The sequence below is a fragment of the Adiantum capillus-veneris genome, chromosome 10, assembly GCF_014529385.1.
Source record: "Adiantum capillus-veneris isolate H3 chromosome 10, ASM1452938v2, whole genome shotgun sequence".
Classification (NCBI taxonomy): Eukaryota; Viridiplantae; Streptophyta; class Polypodiopsida; order Polypodiales; family Pteridaceae; genus Adiantum; species Adiantum capillus-veneris.
The window spans coordinates 28,653,159-28,664,201 of NC_140940.1; the positions used below are offsets into that span (position 1 = coordinate 28,653,159).

Consider the following 11,043-nt stretch of genomic DNA (forward strand, 5'->3'; position numbering starts at 1 on the left):
ATCCAAAGGTCAATGGCTTTCCTCCCTTGCAATCGTAGCATGCCCATCAAAATAGACCGAATGTCTTGATTGCTTTGCAAAGTTGTATAGTCGCGCTCCAAATTGACATGTAATCTGAACTTCAAAGGCTTGTTGGTGATGTCTTGCATAGCCATTGTAGCTGGAGATGGAGATGGATATGGAGGTGCAAATGCAACTGGAGATGGAGATGGAAATGGATATGGAGATGGAGGTGAAAGTGGAGGTGGAGGTGGAGGTGGAGGTGGAGGTGGAGATGCCAATGAAGATGGAGATGGAGCTTGCAAGGATTTAAAGATCTGCACCAATGCACAATAGAGAGAGAGAGAGAGAGAGAGAGAGAAAGAGCTATGGTGAGCTATTACATGAGAGACAGAGAGGGTGGAGAGAGTGAGGGAGGTAGAGGAGCTTCAAATCTGTAGGCTATGGTTTCTACAGAAGGAAAAAGAAGCCTAAACCCAAGCATAGCTCCCCGAACTCATTTTAGAGAGAGGGTGTAGAGAGAGAAATACATTTGCAACACCTCCAAAAGGGGGGAGGGAGAAGTGACGAGATTTTTCAAATAAAAAATGGGGAAGTGATATGTGGGACTGCACTAATACCCAAAATTACATGGAGGGATGTGGAGGCCCAAAAAGCTGAGAGGATCTAGTGACTAGATATGTCGAGACCTATTTTCTTTATAGAATAAATGCAAATATGTATTAGCAGGCCTAGGCCATTAGCTTGGTCAAACCGTCATTAGCATTTTAAGCACTTTCCTAAGCGTCTAATTTAAAGGGCCCAAGAAGACCCCAAACAAGTCCTAATGATGCTAAGATGAGAGAGTACACCACTATGTAGGTAGATATTGGGCTTGCACTTCTCGTGAATTTAAGCTCGGTGGCATAGGCTTTGGGTCATGACATGAGTACCATATAAAAGGAGGTGCTAGTGGTCAGCTTTATCTTGAATGTGATGCAATCTTTGCGGAGGCCACTATTTACATGCGACATGATTTCTAAGAATTTTCTACCCTCACAATATTTTTCCTTGAGAGAGAGTGCATAGTTTGACCATTGGAATTATGGCTTTCACACAATAGGGGAAGTTTGAGGTCAGTTTTTCACCTTTTATCATGTAGGGAGAGAGTTCTCTCAACCAATGAGAGGATACTTTCTGTTACCAAATCCTCATTTTTCAAGATAGGTTTGGATTCTAAGATTGATATTTCTTTTTGAGAGAGTGTCATGTAAGTGTCGATTTTTTGAGGTGAAGAGGTAATCTCCCCCAACTATCAATTTCGACTCCATTATACTAGAGGCCCCTTTCACCTCTCTTTACAACCAGTGATGTCCTTTTCAAATGCCAATGTTTGAATATGCGGCTTTCACTTAAACTCCTCTTCTTTCTATCCATTTACATTGCAAAAATTTGGTTTTGATTTTTTTTTTCCTTTTTTTCTTCTCTCTTCCCTCCACTCTTGAGCTCTTAGTTATGGCAGTCTCTACGCAATCAAATGATTTGTCTTTTTATTGAATCTATTCTCACCTACAACACATATGATAAGCAAAATAGGTGGATTTCAACAACCATAGCCAGACAAAGTTTGAGAATCATGCAGCAAAGCACGAGAAAAAAAATGTCCACAAGTAAACAGTCCTTGCCATGATAGGAAGGAAGAATACAATAGCAAGAGGTCAATTAAGGAGGTCTTGGTTTTGCATGTTAATATGCAAGGAGATTTGTGTTGATCTTGTGAGGTTCAACCTTCTATACATTCCAAATTGTAAGTAGCTCATTTTACATCCATTATTAGAAATTTTTTTGTTAATGAAAGTGAAAAATCTCTATAATAAGACTATAGATTTCATAGATTTTAAAGCTTAAGTATACTAGAATGCCAGCCTATGGAATGTGTGACAAAAATTTGAATACTTTTCATTGGCTTGCAAATCCTAAGAAGAAGAGAAAACAAGGTCAAAGATGTACTAGAGGGCACTGTCCATTTGGTTTTAAGTACACTCCTTGTATTTTACTCTAAATTCTCTATCCCTCTAACATATGGAACATCGTTTAGTACATATGAGGTCACTAAATGCCATATTCTCTTACCTATACAAGAGGTACTTTGTTCATTGAATATGGAGGGGAAGTGAAATAAAAATGCATTGTTGCAGTTTATGAACCTCTTGGTTTTTTGGCTCGAAGGCTAAATTTTGAAAAGCCCATCACTAATTATACAGCTTACAAAAGCAGAACGGTTGCAAGAGGGTTGTGGCCCTTCTTCCTTTACATAGTTGGTGAACTGTTTCTTTTTGCTTCTTAATTGCCCTAATGCACCATTAGATAGAAGCAAGTTTTCCATGCTTTGCCCACAACTTGCCATACACAAAACTCTATGCATCTATTTTTCTACACCTCAAAAATGACAAATGAGATGAAAATTGGAAAAATTTGATCCTTTTGTTACTTCTTTCTCCATGACATGCCATATGAAGTAGATTTGTTGAAAGGCACTTAAAAGCTGATCTACAAGATGCAAATGCAAGCTCTAATATAATGTGAAAAAAGACTAGTACAAAGTCATAGCCAGGGGTTTCTTTGTTTTTCTTGGAGTTCATGGATGATGCCAAGGGCTTGCTAGGGTTCCTCCAAAAACATTGGGGTATGTGATACTTTGGAACTTACTATGGGTGGAAACCTTTTTGTTGGAAATGAGAAGACTCCTTCTCCTTTGTATATTTTTGTTTCTATGAAAATCTTTCTTTTCTACTACAACCTCTACCTTTTTATCTTTGTTTTTGTTCTCTTCCTTGTGTCTTTCTTTGTCTTAGCCTTATTCTTTGGGACTGGTTTGGCATCCTCTCCCTTTTCCCTCTTCTATGGATGTGGCATCGTACTTACTTTTTGGAGGTGGCTTAGAAGTCTAATTTTTGTTGATGACTTGGCACCTCTTCCTTTGTGTTACTAGCTGGACTTGGCTTAGCAATTATGTACCCACCCACCTCATTGTTTTCCCCTTATTCACCATACATAGGTTTTTAGCACTTACGAAGAGAGGTTTGAATCTTATTATTCTTGATAATGGAGATTACTTTGATACCACACTCTATTAGTAGGATCTTGACTACCTTATTCATCTATGCATTACAAGGCTAGATGTAAATTTACTATCTCACAGGGGAGAAGATTGTGCATATCTAGCTTATAGAAAGTACGCATATACAAAGAGAACAGCTACCAAATCATGAAAAAACATCCACATGAAATACAAAATCCAACGAGCTACCTTGACCTTCCCTATATGTGCCTAGAACACCCACAGGGAAGCATGTTATAAGCCTCCAACCAAGCATAGAGGTCTGACTAAGTATGACTTATGGGCCGATCCTTTAGTACTCAAACAAGGAGACCTTTGATTGACAAGGTTCTAAGGTTGGTAGAAATCCTTGCAGCTCTCCAAGATCCCAAGTAAACTCAATTATTGGTTCAGGAAGGTGCCAACCTAGTGAGCTTTTCCTATGCTTGCGAGACTGTATGACTTTGATAATGGTTGTGGATGTGGAAATCCCCATTTGTATCACAATTAGAGGGTTTCTCTAATCCCAAAATCTGAAAGAATCTCCCATCTCTTCTTGATCAGAGATAAAAGGAAACTAAGGCTCACTGGTTAAATTTATAGAGGTCTCTCTCTCTCTCTCTCTCTCTCTCTCTCTCTCTCTCTCACACACACACACACACACATGTATAGCAGAAGTCCCCAAAGCATACTTCACAGAATTGTCCCTAGGCTCATTGCGAGGTCAGGCGCCCCAATGTATCATGCATTAGGCTACTAGTCACGGCCACCCTTTCTTGTCGTTTCATGCATCAAACAGCCAAGTCTTTTTAGTACTACAAGATGGGTATATAAATAAGGTATTAGATATTGCTCGTGATTGAGGAGTTTTGTTATGCTGATGTTGATAAAGTCTCTTCAATAAAACATTCACCAAGTAGCCCCACTGTCACTCTCTTTACATGCATGTGTTGAGGGGAGTGTTCCTTCACTACCAACGATCTCTTGTGACAATCGGTCAAAGCTCCTCCATTGTTTTCATGGTATGGGGACACCTATCGGCGGCAATGCATGTGGTAAAGAAGTGGTCACTTAAGTATCCAAGCAAAAAAATTAAACAAAATCCCCTCCTTATCTCAAAATACATTCTCTATGGTGGTCATGGAGATGCATATGCTTTGCTCTTGCTTGATGGTGCACGTCCAATGCCTGAGGTCACTTGCTCGAACATGTTACATTGCTAATAAAATGGAAGAACTCCCTCCCCCATAGAGCTCTTCCCAGACCAAACTACTCTCTAGCAAACTAGATCTTTATCTCCTTTCCATTCTTCTATCTCATTCGTATACCCTAGTAGCACAATATCCATTGAAGCACCTCATAGAAACAAAAGCACCATCAAATTGCTTTTTCTAAGTTAAGAATTATTAGTGGGAACCTCAAAGCAAGGAAAACCCACCAGAATTTTTACATCCATGACACGGATAGCTTTATGAGGAAGAAATCATAACCCTAGTGAAGTATGTCGAAATCAATCAAAAGTCCAGCTCAATATTCTGACGACAGCTCCGCCAAATTAAAAGCAGAATAAAGTGATTGTCAAATTAAAATTTTTGAAAACATGCATCATCTTTGCAAAATATGAGATCACAAGATCTCTCAACTGATCAGAACATCTAGAATCTAACTGACGTGAAACAAGGCTCTTCTTGCCCAAGTAAAAGACACATATTCTCACCGCATTATGCTAAACAACGCAAGTTCCTTGGTGTAGACACACCTTGGAAAAGAAGAGAAGAGATGGTTGGAATTGCAGATATAGTAGAATCCACGGTGCATGCACAACACCATAGCAAATGCGAAAATCTCCATTTTGGCTTAAGTTTGAACACAACAGGTGCTTGCAACTTTATGGGCATATACAAAAGTCTTCCTAAACCGGGCATAAAGTAAATGTCTCTACATAAATACATTTTCAGTTTTTCTCCCAAAAAAAGGAGTCTACGTAAACCAGTCCAATTCAGAAAGATCTTGTTGTTTCAAATATTGAGCTAGTAATATGTTGTTTCAAATATTGATCTTGTTGTTTCAAATATTGAGCTAGTAATATGTGCCCACGATTATGGAAAAGTCAAAAACAAAGGGGAATCTTGTGCAAATGCTCTCGCTCTCTCTCCATCTGCAAGCCTTCATGACTGTGTGTGTGTGTGGTGAAAAAGAGGGAAGAGGCAAGAGAACCACTCTCTCTCTCTCTCTCTCTCTCTCTCTCTCTCTCTCTCTCTCTGCTGAGAGAGAATTCACGACGAGATTGTCAATCATGAGCTCTTCTAGAGCACTATTGTGAGCAGAAAATCCACGACGACATTGTTATTCAAGGGCTGTTGTACCTCTCTCTCTCTCTCTCTCTCTCTCTTTTGTTACTCTGACTTTGTATCAGATCCACCACATTGTACCTTTCTGGTCTCATAGGTCACTTTGGCCTTTTGAAGACGCTAATATAACATTTCATTTCATTTCATTTCTCTCCCTCCCCTGGTGATAAGAGTTCATGACGTGATTGTTAAGCTGCTCTACTATCACAACGCTGGATGCTCAGCAACAAGTAGAGGTTGTGCACAATCAAAGGCAATCCCACACTGAATGAGACAGTGAGATGCCTCGCTGCTTGTCTGACCCCCTTTTGTGAGAAGGAATAGTCCTGGCCAGGCATGCACTATCTCTGCATATTCCATCCTCCTCACTTTTTCGCTTGTTCAATAGTAATCTCAACAAAATTTGTCACTTTTCATTTCTCCACATATTGCATCCTGTAAGTGTTATATTTGTATCACTTGCTCGAGCATAGTCTCGGATTTGAAATAGACGATTGCCATGCAAACAATAGTAAGGTTAGGAAACTTTCTGACATCCTTATTTACTAGCTATGCTTGATGAATTTGGTAAGAGATGTTTAGCAAAATCTGAATTAAGGGGCCACTTTATCACTAAACACTTGAAGGTATGTGCTCTGCAAATTGAGTTTCTTCAATACACTATTTATAGGTCTAAACACTAAGCACTAAAGATATATTTAATTAGAACCTCTGTACACAAATGCTTACCATGCTTAAGAAATAAGAAAAAGCTTGCTGTTTCCCTTCCTGGCCAGCAGCTGTAAGAAAAGCCAAGATCAATGATGCAAGAAATACGAGTGATATAAAGCCGCAACAATTAGGAAAGAAAGTTGTTCTAAACACAATAGTTTCAACAGAAACAGCGGTGTTCAGACAAGGAGGAAAATTTCAGCTTGAAGCCAGGCACCAGCTCAGCTCGTTTATTCTTGTCAATGGAGCTAAATCCACAATTGCCAATATTGACAATGTATGGTATGGTTATGTGTACCATCTATATTCTAGAATAATTCATCGAGTATCTTGTAAACATCCATCAACTTCTGTAACAAATGATGACTACACCATCAAAAAGCCCAGCACTATTCACTATAATTGCAAAAGCACTTCTCAGTAGCAGCACCTCAAAGGAGGTATTTTAAACGACTCCGCCATCAAGAAGCCCAGCACTTCTCAATATAACAGCAAAAACACTTCTCAGAAGCACCTTAAAACAGGACTTTCGATCTGTCATTCTCTAACCAGGAGAGGAAAACCCTATTTGGACTCCACGTTTGCTTCCATGATTGCTATCAGACCCTAGCATTTGGCAGAAGTTTACCTACAGAGCAAAACATCATGAAAAAGATTTAAGTAAAGCACTGCACAAGTGTCGATAGGTTACTAAGTGAATCGAGAGATCGAGAGAGAGAGAGAGAGAGAGAGAGAGAGAGAGAGAGAGAGAGAGAGAGAGAGAGAGAGAGAGAGAGAGAGAGAGAGAGAGACCTCAAGTCGAACAAATTGCGTTGGAAACACGATGCCAGCCCCAACAAAGCACCTCAATGATGACATAAAGCTTTGGAAGCGACTGGAAGCTCTTCCTGGTTCACTGAGATCAACAAGATTACCAGCACAAATGAAACAGTGACCGTACAAACTCTGCTTTCTATGGCCTCCCCAAGGAAGATCAAACGAAAGGTCTGCAAAGCCAGTTGCGGCGAGATTCCCTTTAAAGCCTGTCTCAAAGCCTGAGGTTTCTTTTCCATTTTCAATTTTCTTTGGCTTGGCCTTATTTAAACCTCTAGAAATAAGATTTAAAATTGTCGTCGGACCATTCATTTCACTCACTAGAGAAGAATGTCTCCCCACAAAAAAACGATCGCTCGAAAAGATTGATTTTTGGTAGTCCTTGGTCCAAGGCAGCATGATTCCTCCCGACAACCCAAAGTTTAGAGCTCCATTAAAGGAGGAGCTCAAAGGAATCGCTAATCTGAAATCAACATCCTGCATTCAATAAAAAACAGAAGATGATATATCAAGACAAGCAACAGAAAATGCGCCTCTCAGGCAACTAAACATGAAGTTGACGCTTTTATAAGCTCTTTGATCTAGCATTTGCACTAGCCACTGATTGCTTAAATAAAGTAATTTTAGCGGGTGCTATAAAACATCAAACAAGCCCATGGGTGTGGTGCCCTCCATTCTCCTAAAAAGAGGCATGTTCCACACTTTCTGGAAATGACCATCTGCCCATCCAACAGACACTGCTTAAATGAACAAAAGGAAGCATAACCCGCAATGAAGGGCCAGTCCAGAAAGACATAACTCGACCATACAATTCGTAAGTCAAGCTAAAGAAAAACTTCATAACTAAAGGACTCTTAAGTCCAAGCTGCAAGGTCTTAGGTTTCAATAGCAAAGATTGTGATGTACATTCATTGAGAACTGTATCACGATTCACGAATGCCCTGAGCCCTCTCACCTGCAAGTTGAGAGAGGATAGTATGTTTTGTTTTGAAATGAGGACCTATTCAACAATAGCGCTTGTCGATTCAGGCCAGCAAATTAAACTGCCGAAGGTCAAACTCTTACGAGGTATGCTGTCAGCTACACTAAGGCTGTGTTCGGATGGGTGGAGGCAATCAGTGCAAGCTGAGTCATCTCCACATGGCAGCCTCCTATTAGGTACAAAAAGTTCCTCCCTCGGCAATCTTCTTCCGGAAACCACCACCCCCCCTTCCTGGAAATACAAAATTGCCACCCAAAACACATCACAGCAGATTTGAGCACACGCTCATCCAATCAGACCACTCGCAGCCTGCTCCAACCACATGAACAACGCATCCTCGCTGCCTCTTCCACCGCACTGTGTGAACATGTAGATCTGCTGGCAGCTACGCCATCTCTCTCTTCCGCCATGCTGTGAATCAGGCCTAAATCCTCACACGCCTAAATTTTTTGTCACGTGTCCAATTTTTACACCCTCCAAATACAAATTTCAATGCTATGCAAACAACTAGCAATTTCTCAACTTTCTTACGTTAGTATGCTTACAAGTATTTTTATGATGGCAAGGTAACACCATGTAGCTTGCCTTTGTAAAGCATATACACAACTAACTGATGTTCAAATTTCAATTGTGACATGTTATCCTTTACATACGATGCAAAACATATATCGCTCCAAAGCAAAGTATGATCATGAAACAAGAAAAGAAAATACCTGGCGAGCAGAATGCCTTGACAAGTCTGAACTCCCTCCAACAACCTGAGTAGCAAACTTAAAGGCATAACCCCTTCTTGGCCTAGAAACAGAATCCCGATGATCAACCTTAAAAGAGTACTTCAGAGCAGGCAACAATGTAGGTGCATCTGGGCCATTATCATCTTGCAAAGGTTTCCAGGTGACATTGTAGCTTAGATCATGATGTTTATCTGAGAACCCAATTGTGACCCCTGTAATCCCCACTTTGTAAGACGAGAAGTTCAACCATTCCGGTACATGTACGGCTACTCTTGCTGCCAGATGGTTAGATAGTCGCCCAAACCAAGGAAGATGGATTCCAGCAGTTAAATCACTATCTTCATCCCAGCCATAGCTGCATGTTGCATCCCATGTTTCTCCATACCCTAGCACATTCTTCCACCTGAAGGAGCCTCCAAAAGCTGACCTTGCATCCTGCATTTCTGCACTCCATTACTTTCTTCTTAAGCTAAACACACATAGGTTCAGCCCTTTGGTAGTGTGAGTGTATGGCAAGCATATCAACACAGAAAGGGGGATACCTTGGCTGCTGAGAAGCTCGTAAGATTGACAGAAAAGGGCCTTGGTGCTTCTTCAACATACAAGACAACAATAACAGATCCTTGGACTGGACCTGTTTCAAGGGCGAGGGTGAAATTCCTGAAGAGACCGAGGTGCTCAATGCGCTCGACAGCATGAGCAGCTTCACGCAAGAGCTGCCGAGTAGTCTCAGCCTTCTTGAGAGGCTCTATGTGATCTTGAATAACAGAAGAGCGAGTCCTTCTGTTGCCCTCTACCTTAACTTCCAAGACTCGCAAAGGAATTTCCTCCTGTGCGAACCTCTTGAACATGAGCTCGAACTCGTCTGCACTCACACCAAGATCTCCTTCTTCCTCAAATTCTGCAGATTGTCCCCCATCCTCTTCATCGTTCACGCTCTCTGCAGCTGTTCTCCATTCATGGCCAGGCATTCTTGGCTCAATGGCGATCGCCGATTCGTTAAAACGGTCTTTTCAAAATGAGAAGAAGGTCGGTACAAGCGCTGCCAGTTCGCCCATCACCCATGATCCATCCTCTCCGCCTCCTCCTTCCCTGTCGTTTCTGAGAAAGAAAAAGAAAATCCAGCCTCGCGAGTGAAAGTTCAGAGGCATTACAAGTTAGTGTTTCGAGCATACAAGGCGGGTCGACCACCAGTGACGTAACCTTGCACACAGATCATAACTTTGCCAGTTTTGGTGCTTATGCAGTATGGGGCACCCAATCAGTTTTAATCTCTTATTAGCAAGAATCTGGGAAGATCCCCTTGCTAACTGAACGAGGAAGCACGAGCGAGGGTGAGCGAGCGAAGGCGTCAGCCATCCAAGGCAGAGGGTGATGCGCAAGCGAGGGCGTCAACCATCCAAGGCAGAGGTGGGCGATGCACAATGAAAAAGTATGAGGTGGTGAAGCAACAAGAGACAGAGGCGAAGATGGAGCAGGTGGAGAGTTTGCTGCTCTTTTTTAAAATGTACCAGTGATGGCAACACCAGCAGCCGGTGCTTGTGGTTAGGCATGGTAACGATTTTCTCCGCACGCCCTCGGGGCTTGAAATCGACTCCTGGCATTCCACTTTTAAAGGGTGAGGTCCTGACTCCTCAGAAGCCGGAGAATGATTCGCATAGGAATCTGCGCTGAATTGAATAAACTGATGAAGCTGCCAGTAGTATGCAGTAGGGGGTACCCAGCTGTAAAAAATCAAAAAATGAGGAGAATCAAATGAGATCCCTATCGCGGAGGAGAATGGTAGGTCGCCAGCATCGCAGCAGGCACATATCAGAAGCGAATGAGCAGGTGTCGACGACGCAACGGGCGCACGAACAGGTTGCACGCAAAGATAGAGGGCGACAGACACAATAGCAGGAGGCACGTAGAGATTTAAAAACTTTTTTCTTATTAACGGGGTTGCATTGCATGACAAGGTCACATGCTTGGTGTTCTGGTTATGGGGAGAGATCAGCGGCGATTGCCGTCGTGTCTGACTGTGTTTGATTTCTCCTATTGCCTTTTAGAGGGTGGAGGAACTCAATTCCAAGGATGTGACCCCTCGACGAGATTCGGGGGCATCTGTTGAACAAATGAATAAAAGTACCAAGCTGCCAGGAGGAGATACGATCTTGATATGCACTAGACCTATTGTGCGTGGATAAATAAGCCTCTCTTTTCTCATAATAAAGTTTAAGAGTTTTGTGCCTAGTGTTTGCTTATTGCCTTGAGTCTAATTTCTGCCTAATTGATCCTAATTTACTAACATGGTATTAGAATCTGGGTATATTAGAGAGTTTTAATTTAGTTATGGATTAAAAGCCTAACTCTAAGCTATGCCTTATTAAGCCT

The 11,043-nt window shown here is 41.6% G+C and overlaps 1 protein-coding gene across 1 annotated transcript; it reads right to left on the reverse strand.

Annotated features, from left to right (window-relative positions):
* Positions 1-6,249: 6,249 nt before the first annotated feature.
* On the reverse strand, positions 6,250-9,894 carry LOC147448614 (uncharacterized). The gene is made up of 4 exons (XM_086521180.1): positions 9,213-9,894; positions 8,650-9,105; positions 6,934-7,431; positions 6,250-6,769 (listed from the first exon to the last, which is right to left on the reverse strand). Exons 1-4 carry the CDS (start codon positions 9,639-9,641, stop codon positions 6,686-6,688), a joined length of 1,467 nt encoding a protein of 488 aa, XP_086377306.1. The 5' UTR covers positions 9,642-9,894; the 3' UTR covers positions 6,250-6,685.
* Between the last annotated feature and the right edge of the window lie 1,149 nt (positions 9,895-11,043).

What these genes read in the sequence shown, in the direction of transcription:
- LOC147448614 (XM_086521180.1), bottom strand. Translation starts at nt 9,641, where the DNA reads ATGCCTGGCCATGAATGGAGAACAGCTGCAGAGAGCGTGAACGATGAA. An exon ending in CGAGCTTCTCAGCAGCCAAG is followed by an intron (nt 9,106 to 9,212) that starts GTATCCCCCTTT and finishes GCAGAAATGCAG; the next exon opens with GATGCAAGGTCAGCTTTTGG. An exon ending in CAAGGCATTCTGCTCGCCAG is followed by an intron (nt 7,432 to 8,649) that starts GTATTTTCTTTT and finishes TATTGAATGCAG; the next exon opens with GATGTTGATTTCAGATTAGC.